Below are 19,016 nucleotides of genomic sequence, written 5' to 3'. Positions count from 1 at the left end.
CTCAGGTGCTTTTTAGGCTAAGGATGCTGTGTGGTACACCTCATATGACACTTGCCACATCCTGTGTGACTGTCCAGTGTAAGATGTTTAGAGACAGTCACTGGCGTCTGTTCTTGAGCACTGGTGACAATAGACGAATGTCTGTTGTCAATACTCCCCAAAAAACTTCTGAAGTTTCCGAGAAAAAACTAACTGGGGCAAGTGCCTGTGACAGCGATGTCTCGTACCACGCGAGTGTGACGGAAAAGTTACTGGCTGCACGTTTGTGTGTGTGCTGCGTTATGTGTTAGTTTTCTCTCTCTTTCCACCATTCGCGGTACAATTTTCAATGTGCACGTTCAAACGTTGTCGTCGTCGTCTTCATCATCATCATCATCATCACGCCACCACCACCATCATCATCATCAGCCTGACTACGTCCACTGCAGGACAAAGGCCTCTCCCATGTTCCACCAGTCAACTCGCCCTGTGCTTGCTGCTGCCAATTTATACCCGCAAATGTTTTAATCCCATGTGCCACGTGCAGGGTAGCAAATCGCCTTTTCCAGACTGGTTACCCCTCTGCCTTTCCTTCTCTGTCATTTCTTCTCTTCTTCTTCAGTAACAGACCCATGTGATGACAAAAATGGTGTACGTAGTTACTTGTAGCGAAAAGCTTGTTTTGAATGGAGCATAAACTGAGGTATTTGTAATGTTTCAGATTAGACGTCAGTCATGAAGGTATAAGATGGAGAGGAGGGAACAATGGCGACCATTGTCTACCTATTGAACATGCATTCAGCAGCTTAACAGTGGTACGCATCAACGGCTTAGCTACCACAGATGGTAATTTGTTCGCACAGTACCTGAGTGACCTGTCTATCCTGTTGTACTCTTCGTGATAAAATCAGTCGCACGCGTCAAAGTTATGCTGCACAATTTAGAGCTGATAGCGCACGGTTGTCCCGTTAATTTGGGGGTTCAGCAGTGTACCACATGGGGCTCGACCAAATTGTTACTAGCCACGATGCTGCGCTGGTTAAGGCGCTTGATTGCTGAACTGCCGGCAGCGGGATGGAATCGAGGTTGTGGCGGCTGCATTTTAAATAGTGGCGAAGACCCATGAATGCCGTGTATTTTAATTTAGGGACGCATTAAGGAACACCAGATGATCCCATTTTTTGAAGCCCTTCACTATGGCGTCTCTCTTAATCGTACGACAGTTTCTGGACGTTGGCACTTTGACGGTCAAATTTTTTCACAAGATGTGCTCCAAAAATGAATATTTTTATAAGTGAATGAATTTCTTCAAACGCTTTATTTGAGAAAATAAATTGTCTAGAACTTTTTGTGGGACCAGGAAATGACAAAAAATTGCCATCACATATACATGTTTTTTTTTTGTGACTAACATCGAGTACAATCCTAGAAAAGACACTTATACGACCTTTGATCAATAAAAACAATGCGTTGTATTAAACGTCGCTCGGAAACATGCAAAAGTGAGCATACAACAGTAAATTTCCAGTAAAAAAAGTTGTTGCTCTAATACTTTACGCAATAGCCACTTTTGATGCAGTCCGGATCGTCTTATCGCGCACGCTTTCGAGATGTCAGTAGGCTGTCGTGATATCGCGTGTACTATAGAGACAAGACCGTCAATTCGGAAAAACGGGCGCAAAATCGGGTGGGTTGGTAGCCTAACATTACTTGTGCATATGCAACACGCCACTCGCAAACATGATGGTCTAAAATTAACAACACGAGGCAAGTGAAATTACATTGTAGTATGAAATCATACGATAAAAACAGCACGAAAGAGACAAAGCCAAGCATCCACGCAGACCAGCGCAGATGCTGTGGGCATTCTTGTTCGTATCAACATCGCGCCGTTCTATAGCGAAAGCTGTTATGAGACCACGGCAAGGGTGCCATGTATGTTAGCGTTACGTCGGGAAGCAAGCACGTTAACATATAGAATATAACGTGCTATATACACCATGACAAGGGTGCCGCGTAGCTGTCCGCCGCCGCCGCAACCACCGACGGTGTCCTAACAGCTATCGCGCGAAACGAAGAAGGAGTACCCAGGATGGAATGAGGCTGGAATTTGGGTCCCCTCCGTGACAGCCCAGTATTCTGCCAAAGAGCCATTCCGGGGCTCAAAACTCCTCCACAGAAGCCCTACGGTAGCGTTACGTCGGGAAGCAAGCGCGTTAATATATGAAATATAGCGTGGCAGAAGAGTAAAAGAAAAAACAACGAGGCGTGTAGGGTGTGAATTGCGCAACCAGATGTCACAAAATATTGTTAAGCCTCTCTGTCAGTCCATTCGATTGCGGGTGATAAGCCGTCGTTTTTCGATGAGTTGTGCAGCTCAATTTAAAAATGTCCTCCATCATTCGTGCTGTAAATGACGTCCCTCTGTCCGTAATCACGCATGACGGGGCACCATGCCGTAGGACGATTTGGTGCACGAAGAACTGCGCGACTTCAGAGGATGTGCCACGGGGTAACGCTTTTGTTTCAGCATACCGAGTGAGATAATCTGTCGCAACTATAATCCATTTGTTCCCAGAGGACGACAAAGGGAAGGGTCCAAGAAGGTCCATTCCCACGAGGTCAAACGGTGTCTGTGGTGGTGCGATCGGCTGGAGCAGGCCTGCGGGTCTCACAGGCGGAGTCTTGCGACGCTGGCACTCACGGCAGCCTTTCACGTATCGATGTACACTTGTTGATAGTCGTGGCCAGTAATACTGTTGGCGAACTCTGGCGAGAGTTCGCGAATAGCCCAAATGTCCTGACGTGGGCTCGTCGTGGCACGCAAGGAGGATCTCGTCCCGCATTTCGGTAGGAACAACGAGTAGGAAGGCTTTGTCGCTACCACGGGCGTTTTTCTTGTAAAGAATACCTCTTCTTAGACAAAAAGAGGACAGTTCGCGAGCAATGTGTCGAGGGACCTGAGAGTTCCGGCCTTCCAGGGAATCAATAATTGGGCGTAATTCGTCGTCTGCCCGCTGTTTTGACATAAATTCGGAATCGCTGACTGCTCCGAGAAAGGCATCTTCATCCTCGGAGCCCCTGACAGCGTGCCCCACAGGCGCTCGAGAAAGCGCGTCGGCATCTTCATGTTTGCGCCCTGACCTGTACACAATCGTAATATCGAACTCCTGCAAACGCAAACTCCACCGAGCGAGACGGCCGGATGGATCTCTGAGATTTGCCAGCCAGCAGAGCGAGTGGTGGTCAGTCACCACTTTGAAGGGACGACCGTAGAGGTAAGGCCTAAACTTGGTCGTCGCCCACACGACTGCGAGGCATTCTTTTTCCGATGTAGAATAGTTGGTCTCGGCTCGAGAAAGAGTACGACTGGCGTAAGCTATTACATGTTCAACGCCACCGTGTCGTTGTACAAGGACAGCGCCAAGTCCGACGTTGCTGGCATCTGCATGAATTTCTGTAGCAGCGTCCTCATCAAAATGGGCAAGAACAGGGGCTGTTTGCATTCTCCGCCGTAGCTCTGTGAACGCTGCATCTTGTTCTGCGCTCCAAGTAAAAGGCACGTCATCCCGAGTGAGTCGCGTAAGAGGTTCAGCTATCTTCGAGAAGTTGGCGATAAATCGGCGATAATACGCGCACAAGCCGAGGAAACGGCGTACTGCTCTTTTATCTGATGGAACAGGGAAGGCGGCGACAGCAGCAGTTTTGTCTGGATCAGGTCGCACTCCATCCGCACTAATGACATGCCCCAGAAATTTCAGCTCTTCGTAGCCGAAATGGCATTTTTGGGGTTTCAGCGTGAGTTTAGCTGTGCGAATGGCGTCCAGAACCTTTCTCAGACGCTTCAGATGTTCTTCGAAGCTCTCGGAAAAGATGACCACATCATCGAGGTAGACAAGGCAGCTTTGCCACTTCAAGCCAGCCAGAACTGTGTCCATCATCCTCTGAAATGTGGCTGGGGCAGAACAGAGGCCGAAGGGAAGAACACGGAATTCGTAAAGTCCGTCTGGAGTCACAAACGCAGTTTTTTCTCGGTCTCGTTCATCCACTTCAATTTGCCAATAGCCACTCTTTAGATCGATGGACGAAAAATACTTCGCGCGTCGTAATCTGTCGAGAGAGTCGTCAACCCGTGGAAGCGGGTAAACGTCTTTTTTCGTGACGCTATTAAGCTTCCTGTAGTCAATACAAAATCGCAGCGTTCCGTCTTTTTTCTTCACTAGAACGACTGGCGAGAACCAAGGGCTGCTGGATGGTTGAATAATCCCGTCATCGAGCATATCTTTCACTTGTGTCTGAATAGCTGCACGTTCTTTGGAAGAAACGCGATAAGGCTGCTGCCGGATGGGGCGGACGTCATCGTCGGTAATAATTCGATGCTTGGCGAGGTGTGTTTGATGGACTTTGGAAGAAGAGGCGAAGCAAGACCGAAACTCCTTTAAAAGGTCATGAAGTGCAGCCTTTCTCTTGTCTGACAGCGTCGAATTAATGTCGATGTGGTCTAGGAATTCATCCTCATGCGTTTCCTCGGACGCGAAGCACTCCGTGACGTCGGCAACAGGGTCTCCATAGGCTACGGTGGTTCCGCGGAAAAGATGCCGGTGCTCGTAGTTGAAGTTCGTAACTAGTATTTGTGACTGTCCGTTACGGACACGCACAACACTTCGGGCAGCACATACACCTTGGAGTAGCAGAAGTGATATGTTGCTTTCAGCCACCACGTCACCGTCCCGGAAGTCTTCACAAATGACTTTGATGGGAACAGTCGCTCGGGGCGGCAGCGTCACACTGTCATCAGCAAGACGCAGCGCAGGTCTATGGCAGTTACCAGCGTCTCGATCTGTTGCGCCTTGAGTCGAGAAGGTCACGATGCGTTCACGGAGATTTATGATGGCACCGCATTCCCGAAGGAAGTCCATGCCGATAATCAGCTGACGTGAACAGTCGCGCAGAACGAGGCAGCTGAGCACAAACGTTGACGCACGAATTTTAACTCTTGCCGTACAGCGACCCAGTGGTGTTACAACGTGTCCTCCAGCAGTTCGAATTCGCGTTTCATTCCACGGCGTAATCACTTTCCTGAGATCTTTTGCTAGCCTCCCGCTGATAATCGAATAGTCTGCACCAGTGTCTATCAATGCATTGACCTGAAAACCGTCAATCAGCACAGGTATGTCAAGTGACACGTGGTCACTGGGTTCAGATGTGGATTTCGGCGTTCCTTCGGTACTGCGATTATTCTCTGGTTGAATGTCTTCCGTGTTGCGTGCAAGCGTCGATGGGAGGTCTTCCGCACTTTGAGTCCCAGCGACCTTGCCCCCGAAGGCCGCTGCCTTCAGTTTTCCCGACGGGGGCTTGGAGAGCGTTCCCGTGCCGTCACATTGAAACGTGACCCAGTGGCTGCGGGTCTCCTCGGAGATGGTGACCGTGATTGACGTCGTGTAAAGGGTGCACGCTGTTGCGCGAGATATTCTTCGATGTCCCTCGGCCTTTGACCAATTTGGGGACGAGGTGAATTGACGGAAAATCCACGCAGGCCAAGTTGCCGGTATGGGCATTCGCGGTAAATGTGACCAGCCTCACCGCAATGATAACAGAGGGGTCGTCTGTCCGGCGTACGCCAGATATCAGACTTGCGCGTCGGTGCACGGCGACCATCGATGTCCAAACCAGCGTGCGCCGACTGAATCGCGACTGACGGCATCATTGTCTGGATCGGGACGTATGGAACTGTCTGAAGCGGAACGTGCGGCACTGTCTGGATCGGGACGTGCGGCGCTGGCTGGGTCGAGACTCCTTGACCAGAATGAGGCGTGGCAGATCGCAAGGCTTCCGCGTACGTACGACGGCGACTGTCAGTGGACACAGGAGCCGTTTCCGGATCAACCGACATCAGCGGAAAACGATGGGCGTGCAACACCTGTTGGACCTCGTCACGGATGACACTGGTGATAGAACCAACATCGATTGGTCTTGTCCCGTACATCTTTTCCATTTCTTCCCGGACGACAGATCGGATGATCTCGCGAATCCATTCGGGGCTCTTGCTCGCAGGGGTGGCGAAAATTTCGGAGGTTGAGGCAGCATTCACTTGACGGTCAAACAGGGCAGACCGTTGGTGCAGTACTTGCTCCATTGTTGCCGCTTCAGTAAGGAACTCAGCAACACTCTTAGGGGGACTTCGCACCAAACCAGCAAAAAGTTGTTCCTTCACACCACGCATGAGGTGGCGCAACTTTTTTTCCTCTGCCATAGCAGGATCCGCTCGCTTGAAAAGCCGTGTCATGTCCTCAACGTACATCGAGACGGTCTCGTTTGGCATCTGGATGCGTGATTGTAGCGCACGCTCCGCTCGTTCGCGGCGGTCGGGACTCCTGTAGGTCTCCAGAAGGCGACGCTGGAACTCGCGCCAAGATGTCAGAACATCATCCCTGTTCAAAAACCACGTCTTGGCACCGTCCTTCAGGCAAGTGTACACGTTCCGGAGCTTCGCGGCATCATCCCAGTAATTTATCGCTGCGACACGTTCGAACTCACTCAGCCAGTCGTCAACATCTTCATGCTGCTCTCCATGAAAGGGGCTAGGCATAAGCGGGTTCTGGACGGTGCAGTAGATCGGCGTGGAAGGTGTCGGAGCTTGCACGGGATCTTGTGTCGAAGTCATAGTCGCTGCGTCAGTGGTTGGTGTCTCAGGTGGTAGGCCTCGTTGGCGGCGGCTTACTCTGTGAACAGGAGTGTCCACGGGTACAGGGCTTGTGTTCCGGCTGCTGGACGGGGTCTTGGGCATCGGGTGGATTGCGAGACGTTGTACCCAGCAGCTCCACCATAGCGGACATGCTGTCAATGTACGTTGATGTACAACACAAAACCTGGGACGAAATTCTTCCGTACATCACGTTTGCATACAATACGGCAACGCAAGAAACAACGCGATTTCCGCCTTTCCGACTCGTTTACGGACGCAACGTGCGAACCATGCTCGATGCTATGGTTCGCACGTTGCTATGGTTCCATGTGACCTAAGCAATGAAATCGCTCCAGACGCTGAGGAATACACTCAATACGCCGAAGAAGCTCGTCAGCTAGCTCGCATAAACACCAGTCGCCAACAAGATGAAGACGCACGACGTTACAACCTCCGCCATCGAAACGTCACCTACCACCCTGGGGACCGAGTGTGGGTATGGACCCCTGTCCGGCGACCAGGCTTATCCGAAAAACTCCTAAGCCGTTATTTTGGACCGTACAAGGTTCTTAGACGTGTCACCGATCTTACCTACGAGGTATTTCCGGACGGCGCAGCGTCTTCTCGTCGACAGCTTCGGCCCGAAACCGTGCATGTCGTTAGGCTGAAGCCGTACTTCACACAGTAGCCCTTGTGGTTCACGCGTTGCGACAAGCCGTGACATTGTGCTGCAGCTGCTGCTGCTGTTCGTGTTCTCCTGTGTTTTTATGCCTTTTGTTTTTGCGTTTCTCGCAAGCATTGGCGCAATTTCCTCATTTGGGCTGCGAGTACTGGCACTCTCCCTCCTTTGGTTCTCTGTATCTGCGTGTATATGCCTTCATTTTTTTTTTTCGTTACGAGCATCGAGTCGATGCTTTCAAAGGGGGGACTTATGCCACCTGATATGCTTGGGTGAGATCCGGGAGTGGAAGAAGACAAAGACGATCTGTCTGAGCTGCTGCTTGGCTAGTCGACTCAACGAACCCAATAAACCAAGTTTGTCTTAAGAAACGTGACAATATGAATTGCGTACCGAGTGGGTTGTTAAACGCTTCCAACTCATTACAAAAAGACTCGGCCATAGTTCTTCATCGCCATCAGCGACTGAATCAATTAAAAGTGTGGTGGGTATCTTGCAAACACACTTCCATTGGTAGCCCTAAGAGAGTTTGGAACGGGTTATAGCAATAGCGCTCTTCCAGTTTTCGCTGTGACTGGGCTGCGCTTTCCGCGCAGGCCTGACGTTTTTTTTTTTTTTTTAACTATCGGTGCATATAAGAACTGGTTCACATTCACTCTTTATTAATCCAACTTACATGGTCACTTAGTTCATGAGGTGCTTACCAGATATTCATTAACGGAAATCAAACAGACCTATGGATATCGTCGAGGCATATTCACGCACGTATACGTTTGGTATTGTGTAAGCCTACAGCATCTATTTGACTGAATCAAAAGGAAACGAGAACGTCCGTTGTAAACAGCATCACCTTTTTTTCTACCGTACTATTGGCTTAACAGAGAAGAACCCGTCACGTGATGGCACCTACAAGTGAGATTGTTTTCCTTACAAACTTTTGTTGTAGCTTAAAATAACCGTTTGAGAAAGTAAAACGACAGGAAAGGCGCACTTCTTTCCTGTTGTCTAACTTTTTTAGCTTTGTTGATTGGCACTACAACCACACTTCGCAACGAAACACCGATTTAACCGGCAGTGACACCATCATTTTCTTCTTTCTCTGCACTCTGTATCCGTCTTGCCTCAAAATTATAGGCTTCGTACTATTCCTACAGTTCACTGAAGCCTAAGTTTCACTGTGTAATATCTGACTTCGGCTAAAATTGCCGGACGTATGGTTCACTCAGTTTTACGATTTTAAAACTATAGGAGGAACACAAAGATCTGTTGGCACACGTAACAGTGCCCGATTAAACATTTCTTCCCTTTTTTTTGTTATGATGAGACTTGCATGCACAGAGATCGTTCTATAAAGAAGTTATATTTTGCTCGTTATTAGTGCATACGTTTGTTGCGCTCTAGACAAACAACAGAAGCGACGATATGAACTTTTATTTCCAGCATGCTGGTGTCCTTGAGTTGTCTAACAATGTTGACTATCGCTAATGATTTATAGCCGTGCGGCCAGCGAGACAATAGAGAAAACTTCATAGCACATGCTGCGCTATAACGTTTGGTCCACACACTTTCAGGAGCCTCGACTACCAATCAGAACCGTTTTCCGACCACCTTGAAAAAGTGTTGCAGCAGTCCTTTAATGGGAAGGCGAAATGAATAATCTCTCATCTCTCTTTCGCATTTAATTTGGCAGCACATTCTGTCGCCACATTTCCTCCGTGGCAACTAGAATATCAATTAAGTTTGTCCTGGTATAATCGAGTATTGTAGGAAATTTTTAAGGTTCTTAGCAATGCTTGCAGCTTGGCGCGTTGACACACATTCAGGAAGCTGTAAGAGCGCGAACTATGACAGGGGCCCGAAAAACGACTGGACGAGTGCGTTATGTTTCTATTGTATTTTCCGCTTGGTGCCAGAACGGGGACGTGGTACGTGATCAGAAATGAGGCTCTAGCGGATATGCTGGTGTTTGGGAAATGCACCATCGGGAGAATGGTGGCGACCGCATTAGCTTTTGATCATCATGGTTTATGCCATGAACAATGCATCTGTGTGGGCGTCAACCATGTGATTGTTGGGAGCTGAGAGAGAGAGAGAGAGAAGAAAAAGGGAGGGAGATAAAAAACGCAAGGAAAGGAAGGGAGGTTTAGCAGCTGGATTGTCCGGCTTGCTAGCCTGCATTGAGGAAGGTGATACAGGGGCGAACAGTGTAAGTTCTCTTAGGTGGTGTTCACCACCAACATTACTGTGTTAAGCCATGGTAGTGTTCACCACCCATATCATTGTGTTAGCATATTGTGTTACGTCTATTGCTAAGTTCAGAAAACGCAGATGATTTTTTATTGTACCCAAGACAACCTCATCCAGTTTGGAGGAAGTTGTAAACATTTATGTTTCCTGTGATAAAAAGACTTATATAACAACGCTAACAGGCCAGCAGGGCAAGCTGCTGTTGCCACATTTCTGGCCGGGTACATCCATAGGTAACTTGTCAGTAAACTTTGAGAACCGGTGGTACAGGTCGATGACCATCTCCGATTGATCGAATGAAACTAGATGACCAGTGACAAGTAAGGTGGTATACATAACGGTGTCTGCAATCTTCTGGTAGCCCATAAGCTCTTTACGGCCATTTACTACGTGGTACCAGCGTTTCCGAGGAGCTGCCTGGAACGCGTCAGTGCCCCTCCAATTCAAGTTCCAAAATGAACGTTCCATGTTGACCGACGGGAATACGGCGTCCAGCTGCGCTGTGTAAAAAAGCACAGGAACACTGTTGAGCACGTGAACCAACGTTGATGTCTTGTCGACGAAGAAGTCCTTCTCCATTAAAGTCATAGCAACTTCAAGCCTTGTGGCATCCAGAGATCTGGTAGGCGAAACGTGAATGATCTTTTTAAATTCCGTACTGTTTGCATACGACATATACGTCTCAAACCTTCTGGATATTCGATCCCTTATGATGTTTGCGTGACTCTGGAAGCCAGTCAGCTCCACGAACAAGCATTTATGTTCGGCGGGATGCATGTTGAGGACCGTTTGACTCAGCAACTTCGCGGCTTCAACAAGCTTCTGTTCATCGACGAGCTGTTGGATCTGCTTAAATCTGTCTGCAAACTTAGTGCGACCACGATCGTCTAAGAGGCCCGAAAAGTAGAGATAATCAGCCGAGTTGATGATCTGTAACAGCGGGAAAACAAATCCCACACCCAGCATCACACCCTTCAAACGGCAAGGCAGATCCGTTGGTCTTGATAGCACTCTGTGCGCCAACCCAATTGCTGACCTTGCTGCAAAAAAAAAAAGAAACAGAAAACGCGTTCTTATTTTCCCCTTAAAATATCTACCTACGAGAGCAGAAATCTTTATATTCTAGTGCACAATTTCAGAGTAATCAACACTCATCTTACATGCTGCAATCAACTGCTATAATCAGAAACACCTGTTCTTGCTGAGCTGAATGTGTTTTCTGATAACTCGCTACTACTCAGTGCAGTGACGTATATTAACACTATAGATACGTGAAGGCACAATGTGTACTGTTCTGAACGTCTAAAGTACTCTCTGGGTAACTCTAAAGTTATGGAAGTGAATGTGTGAGGTAATTCATCTAATTTACTACCACCACAACGGTGGTTACATTTGTCAAAAAGACAATAAGTAGTTTGTGATGTTTAATTATGTAAACTTTGATTATCTTGGTCGACCAGTACAATTGGAGGTATAATTGTTTTCCAAGTGCCTAAATTATAGACACATTGTCATTGCAATACGTCACTATTACCTCTGCCTCGTGTTTTTACGCGTGCTGAAACAATTTGCGAAAACACCTCGTGTCCTGTCTAACATGCGAGGTGCCTTAGCGAAGAAACACAAGCTTCTACATACACATGCTTTCATGCACGCAAAATGCACAGCGCGCGCTTTTAGCGTAACGTTTGCAGTCAGGCATGGGACTAGGTTTAGTATTACGAGCGCAACCGCCCCCTTTCTCCGGTGAGTCAGATCAGGCATTAGTAAAATAGAGTGTGGCGAGACGCTTTGCACATTGATGGGCGTAGTATCATGTTTGTCACCTTCTATCCCGGCGTCACAATGCAGCACGCTCCTCAACGACCCCGATATGTGACAGTGCCACCTCACCGTCATTGGAGATTACGTCAACGGCGGTGGCTACAAAACGAAGCTGCCAAGCTTGAAGGATCATCATAATAACTTCGCTACCTCAGACGAGCGTTGCGTCAGATAGCTCGTCCGATGCTACTGCTAGTCGAATAAACAGTTTTTTCGTTTGCATGTTGGGATTTGTCTTTTGCTCGACACGGCATCCAACACAAGAAAATTTACTCTCATCACGAAACCTCGTGCTGTCGTTGGTGACTGGCCAGACTTGAGTGAACGACCATCTCCACAAGAAATTGCGATTCCAGAAACCTCGTCAACTTTAGTCTCTTCTCTATGTGATTTGTTCTCCAGGTCCACGGCCAAAAGAGAGAGTCACGCCGCACTGAAGCATGCAAAGAATGCTTTGACATACGCTTCAAGCCTGGCAGCCACAGACATCTTGTCACCATGATGAGCAGTGGCAACCTCGTAATCAGCTTTGACTACCCTTACAGAGGCACACATAGATTGTTCAGGGGCATTTCTTAATGCCACAAAAATCAAAAGCCAACGGCTCGCCTATGGTCCCATAAAAATTTGGCTGGAAATGCCAAGTAATCCAATCATGACAGTCGTCGACATCAAGGGGCCGGCAAGACTGTCCGAAGAAAGTTAAGGATGCCATCTGTGTTTACCATACCGTTATGTCTTCCTCTTCGAGAAGCTTCTTCTGCATGATAAAATTTCCCTGTCCATTCGCTCATCTAATGCATCACTGTGCACTAAACTGCCATCGCGGGCTCTATCTGTACAAATTAGAAAGCGTATTGATTACCTGCGATACTGCCAAATGATGCCATGTTACTGCCTTTCTATTGCTTCCTCGTGAACCGGGGCCTGAATAATCTTCGCGTTCCCATAGACAAACTCAATCGAGAATGACCTCAGCGTGGCGAAATATCTTCTGACAAAATTGTCTTCCATGTCTCTGCAATGACCCGCAATGCGAGGTTGCCAAGTGCCAGTGCTCCGGGTTCAGTGGAATGATCATGTGTATTTTCAAGAATGGCCTCACGGAATCTACTTTTTTGGTGAATAATAACGAGATAACCACGACAGGCAATATTCTTGATTCCACTTAAACGCTCGCCTGTCTGTCAACTACCATGATACGTGCGGGTATACCGGAGGAACCGCTAAAATCTATCAGCCTCACCTGCAGCCTCAGACCGAAGCCTCGGTTTGAATTAAAACTGCGACTAGATCATCGCCAATATTGATCAAGCCCTTGAAGCAGCTGTCCAACCATAACTGCTGGGAAGACGCTGCTGGCAATGTTTCACTAGTTCGCACAACTCGTTAAAGAAATCACTAAAATAACGAAGGGGCTGAACAAACCTTGAGACAAAAAGAGACAAGACTAGACAAAAACTCTCAACCATTCCACTCTGTAAATGCGGGTGACCAGCAGAGCTGACAGGCACATTCCCTTTTCAACTCTAGTACGCATTCTTCATGAGTGCTTTGCTCGCCGAGTCTTCAGTATCAACTAACTACCACGTTATATGAAGGAACGTGTTTACCTATCAGCTTGCTGATTGCTAACACGTTCGCAGCAATGAGCGCATACCTTTCGTGTGTTTATGGCTTCAACGCCAACTTACGATGAGGGCACACGTACAGAGTTAGGAGTCATCTGCTTTTGCCCTCAAAAGATACGCGTTTCACAGCGGGTGAACACAGCTGGTCGAGCGTGCTAGGCTTTAGCTGCCGGAGCCACACAGCGCCATCTCCGACACGTTTCTCTTTGGGTCTCTCGTGCTACGAAAGATGGCCGGCGCAGTTCCCCTCCACTCGATAAGCATACCTAGGCGTTCTCGCATGCCATGACTCGCCCATAGAACATATATCCGACGCGTGGGGCAATGGTACATACTGATTTGGACTTCATACGCAACCTCGTAGAGGCGACAATGCTGAAAGCTTCAAGAGGGTGTCCGTGTTATTGATGTAATGTTAATAAACCATAAATAATTATTTACCTCCGTACGATTCTCCAGCGAGGAAGAACTCCCTGTTGTGGTACTCGGGGAAAATTCGCATAAATCTCCTCAGAAATCGGATGGCGTGTACTGACGATTCCTCAAGCGTGGAGGGGTAAGTTCCCGTAGTGTCGAAGCTGTAACCCGACCCTGCCGGTGTGTCTAGGTACACGACGTTGAAATCCGATAAAATAGCTGGTCTTCTGCGGAACAAATTTCCGGTAGCATCTATCCCCAGAGGGCCGTTTTCGAGAAACTGGCCAAATAACGCAGATATTCCGGGTCCACCTTGCATCCACACCAAAAGAGGCTTGAATTTTGAGTTCACCTGTGCAAACGGAAATATGAAGGATGGGCTGAAAAAAACTTCTTCTTTGTGTCTCTAAAGAAAAACCACTAAAAAATCCTAAACATGGCGCAGTAGCCAAGTGGGCCAGTTAATCTAGTAGTAAACTTAGCTGCGCACTTTGTGAGCAAACTGTTGTACATGGAGTAATTTTCAATAGCACAAACTTTGCGTGAATGTTCAGGAAGTAAAGCTCTACTGCTGCTGAAGAGCGTAGCTGTCCATATGTGGGGAAGAGCGAGGCAAACGGTTAGAAAGCCACGGATTGTGATTAGATGTTTAATCAATAGAATATACAGTCCCCCTAGCACTGTTTAACAATGTGTTGACTTAAAAGGCATGCTATCTTGAATGATCAGATTGCTGATTATTTATTGCTAAGACAATGTGATCCGGGAGAAGACGACATGCACAAAGGTAAGAGCCACTTGTTCAAACCTGTCAAAGCAGGGAGCGCTGACCGTGCTTGATAGACCAAAATACGCATCTACAACCAGAGTGGCACATGGCCCCTTCCCTTTCAAGTTCCCCAGATTCGAATAAAAGAGGTCGCCTTTTCTCTCAATTCTATGGTCATTTCACATGACGAAAGATGGCTGGCGCCTTTTCTGTCCGCCTGAGCTGATATGGTTGGGTGCATTCGCGCACATTAATTCACACATAGAATATATGATACGCGGGGTAGCGTTACCACAGCTTCAACTTCGTACAGAACGGAATGTCTTGGGGACGGTAATAATGCAATTGTAGCGTCCACATATTTTCTATTATTGCAATGTGAGGCTCCCGCCAACTGTTTCCGAGACACAGCAATAGAGTGTTGCGAATACTCTGTCATGGTATGGGAACATGGTAATTCACCACTGCATTCATTCGTATTAGGCGCAGCTGCTGGTTCTTGGGAAAAGTTTATTCACACATAAATAAAAGAGTGCAACTAATAATTGTGAAAATTGTGTGAGCATTCCTGTGAACTATATTTAATTTACTATACCTAAATTGCACGGGGTAACTCAAGTCAACTGCAGCTCCACCGTTGTGGCCTAGTGGCTAAGCTACTCAGCTGCACAGGTCGCGGGATCAAATCCCGGCACCGGCTGCTGCTTTTTTTTATTGAGGCAAAAATGCGGTAGGCCTGTGTGCTCAGATATCGGTGCAAGGGAAAGAACCCCAGGTAGTTGAAATTTCCGCAGCCCTGATTTATGATCATATGTTAGTTTTGGGGCGTTAAACCCAACATATCAATTCATCATCGATCGAGTCAACTGCTCCCCGTTCGCCGGCCTATGCATACGCCTAAAAGTGCTGTGCTTCTAATACTAACCACCGTATTCACAAACGCTCCTCGACTCGACTTACACCCTTCACTCGACAGAGTTGAGCACTGCGCCACCGCTCGGCTGAAAATGACGCTGCACTACTCAAGAATCGCAGCAGATTATTGCTGATATGCCGTGATTTGCCGTGCTCAGAGACGGCGCTCCCATCGGCTTTCTAAAGTGAAGGTGAAGCGTTGAGTGAAGGGACGTTCTAGAATACAGGGGTAAGTCATTGGGCTCGTTTATGTATACAAGCATGTTACCTGCGACTTGATATGCAAGAAGAACAAGTAGGTGGAATTCTTGTCGTCGTCCACCGGAATAAATCCTGAATACGCTTTTAACTTTGCGCATGGGGACGGCAGCCACACACGGCTAGCGTTTCTCATTTTCTTCAGCTCTTCCCTGGGTATGTTGTCGTTCGTGGCGGGAAGCAGGAGGTCTCCGCTGAAATAGACGGGCCGGCTTGTGAAACGCTGCAGACGTACCTTCTTGGTAAGTTGCGCAAATGTGTACACGATTGGGAATGTACTAACACATACACAGACATTAAACACTACCAAAACATATATTCTAAAAAGAAAGAGTACCATGTATTCTCTTGGGCACGGCGTTATTGGCCGCAGATAAGTTTTTATGCGTTAATAGCTTTGCGGATTAGTTATACTCTCTCGGGAGAGTTTGTGGGCCTAAATAAAGAAGTGTACAAACTAGGTGATGTATCTAGTATTCGTCGGGACTTCATTGGATTATCCCGACGTTAACCTTTGTGACCCACACGCAAGTGCCGGCCGACAGCAGCCACACAGTTTAAGCTCTTATTCATATTTTTACTCCGACTTACGGAGCCATTTGTTCGTCCACATGTGTGACTCGGTCATATAACAAGATCCCCGTCATAATAAAAAAATGCGTAAAATAAAATACATGGTCTTGATGGGGCAGGGTTTGAATCCGGCCCTGCAATAAATATGTGGAGCATCTCAGTTGTTGACATCCCCAATGAGAACGTGCAGGTCCGTGTTCATACCCAGCTCTAAACAGACACAACAAATCTTTTTGTTTTGATCATTGGTTTCTTTATCATGATGATCAAGTGGAGGACGAGCGGTGGACAATCGGACGCATGACTTGCTAGTTGCGTCATTGCAGAAATTATAATAAAAAATCACAGCATATCCACGGAGTGAATCATGATGAGGGATGCGAAGCGTCTGTCCGTCCGTCCATGCGTCCGATCGCGTTCGAGAATGCAGACGGCACGTGGGTAACACCGACGAAACACGAGCCTATATGGAAGCCGAACACAAGCGACTTCAACGCGCCCGCCGCTCCGCTTCGTCCAAGTCCCACCAACGATCCACCACGTACGACGACTATCCAGGAGGCTGAGGGAGGCACTCTCTCTCCGCCTACCTAGGCACAACCCGAGCAGCAGCTAATTAGAGAGTAGCGCTACTGCGCCATCTAGAATATCCTCACTCAACTGCAGCTTGTATACTTCTATTGGACAGCACCGTTTATTATACTGTTCGCGAGATACCGCCTTCTTTTCGTTCTCGTCTCTTCTTCTCTCGGCTACGCGTTTAGGCGAAGAGGAGCTGTGCCCCAATATTTAGAATTTTACGTCCCAAAAGCACGATATTGTTGTGAAAGGTGCCGTATAGTGTAATGCTACAGAAATTTTGACCATCTGGTGTTTGTTCTAACACGCACTGAAATCGCAGAGTACACGGATCTCTGCCCTCTCACCTCCATCGTATTGAACCGCTACGTTCAGAATTGAACCCGCAAATACAAGGTCAGTAGCCAAACACCCTAGCCACTGTTGCCATGAGGCGGTCATGCAGAAATTCTTGCGCATTTAAGAATTGACTGAGGCATGCACATTTCTTACAACTTTCGGTTCCTTTTCTTTAAAAAAACTACCATTGCCTTCATATGAAACTTTGCAAATTTCTCATACCAGTCAATTTCAAGTCAAGTCTGAAAGGCGCGTACTTAGACATTACCGCTGTTTTCGTCCGTTCATGATCTGGAGTGAATTGTGTGACCGTAATATAGAACTCTCCTCTCCTGCTGTATGTGCTGTTTTCTTATTTGGGAGCTGTGGAGTGCGGTTGTGTGGGGGAACCATTTTGTGGGTGTGTTTTTGCATACCAGTAGATGGAGATTTGGTGCTTATCACTACATGCAATACAACTTTCGGGTGGGGTTACAAGTAAGTCTTGAACTGTGCGAGTGATCGTCTATTGATCATCAATGAGCCATTATTTTTACTGTAATAACAGACAGAAAAAATTCCACGAGTAGAAGTCGCATTTGAACGTAGCGTACTCGAATAAAAATACACACTTCTCTTTGAACATTTCACAAAAAATGAAGACCCTTAGAAAGCAACACAACATCAATATTAGCATCTTCCACCATTTGCCAAAGACTGCGGTGAAAATTTACCATAGGTATGTATTGCTGATGAGGGGTTTCAATGAAGGGGAAGCACGCACCTAAATTTAGTGTGGTAACTTGGACAATCCAGTAAACGTCAGTGCAGCTCATTATTGTCAGTATGCCTCGTCACTCTATTCTAGAAATATCATGCCGTAGGGTGCTATTACCATATGTGAACTCAGTATGAGATGCAACTTGCTCATATCTGCGCTGCCTTCGAGAAATTTCTGTCGATTATGTGATACCAGAACAGAGCACACCTAAAAACCTCAAAAGTGGTACGTTGTAATTAGTTGTTATCTCTTTAAGCTTGTTTCATTATTATTGATTGTATTGCCACTGCACTTCATTTCTTACCTTTGCTGGAGGAACTCATAGTGCCACTTTTTTTCTTCAGATTTACATGATGTCCAGAGTAGAGTTGAAATCAGGAACAGTGCTGTGCAACCGCAGAACATCATTTTTATCTACCCAATGGGGAAACACTACTCTAGAATTAAATTTTTCATTTGCACTGAGCTTCTCTTGCACCTATTTAGTACAACTGGCGGGTGCACTTATTGCGCGCCGCAGGTGTCTAGAAAAACACCGCTACTACTTGAGCTAAAAAAAGCGTAGACTATAGCATATGTGCACGACAACAATAATCGTTCGTTTGCTAGCGTTCGGGATACAAAGAAGGTTTTTCGAGGTTCGGAGAACGGTTGCTCATCGTTGTATTGTGCGAACGTTCAGACTACATACGACTCTAAAAAAACAGAAACTATGCCAAAAAATGCCACTTAAAACATTCAGTGTGCCAATCGCACGTAAGGAACAAAAGCCATTGGTACTAAGGGTGCTCCACCGAAGCTTCCGTTTATCCAAGCAAAATGCTCGAAGAAATATTATTCTGCACACGCGCTGGCGCATTTTTTTTTTGCCGTTTATAAAACCATAACCGTGAACTGAAACTGCAGCGGTGTTCTATTGGCTATGGTGCTCGAGTCCTGCTCTGCCGAGTAGACGAGAACTGACCTTTACCACCGGTGTCATCTCATCGACAGAATTAAAGGCTGATTTTTCGGCAAATTGAATTCCTTGCAGTCTATGTCACAATTAGTTCAGTGCAGTTGCAAACAGTAACTAATGACCTCCTTGCTTTTCAAGGTCTAGTTGCCAGTTCGATTAATTTGGCTTTGTCTATATGAGACTCCGCGTACGCACATCTCCGTAGTAGTTAATCCGCCTATAAGAAGTACCTGGAGAGCTCTCCCAAGGCAAGAATTTGGAAAAGCTGTAAAGCCCAGACGTTTAACTAATGAACCAAGTGTGCTTCGTATAGTTGTCTACGAAGTCATAGATGAAGTAGGAGAAACTATTCATTTATCCGATCAGAAGTCATAGTCTGTCGTTACCTACAGATCTGTGACTT

General features: G+C 47.1%; 1 protein-coding gene across 1 annotated transcript; it reads right to left on the bottom strand.

Moving 5' to 3' along the window:
- Positions 1-8,759: 8,759 nt before the first annotated feature.
- On the bottom strand, positions 8,760-18,203 carry LOC119163223 (putative serine carboxypeptidase CPVL). The gene is made up of 4 exons (XM_037415179.2): positions 17,960-18,203; positions 15,415-15,598; positions 13,487-13,814; positions 8,760-10,630 (listed from the first exon to the last, which is right to left on the bottom strand). Exons 1-4 carry the CDS (start codon positions 18,061-18,063, stop codon positions 9,753-9,755), a joined length of 1,494 nt encoding a protein of 497 aa, XP_037271076.2. The 5' UTR covers positions 18,064-18,203; the 3' UTR covers positions 8,760-9,752.
- Positions 18,204-19,016: the final 813 nt, after the last annotated feature.

Source organism: Rhipicephalus microplus, chromosome 9 (assembly GCF_043290135.1).
Source record: "Rhipicephalus microplus isolate Deutch F79 chromosome 9, USDA_Rmic, whole genome shotgun sequence".
Classification (NCBI taxonomy): domain Eukaryota; kingdom Metazoa; phylum Arthropoda; class Arachnida; order Ixodida; family Ixodidae; genus Rhipicephalus; species Rhipicephalus microplus.
Note: the sequence above shows the minus strand (reverse complement) of the source record. Positions and strands in the feature narration are given on the sequence as shown.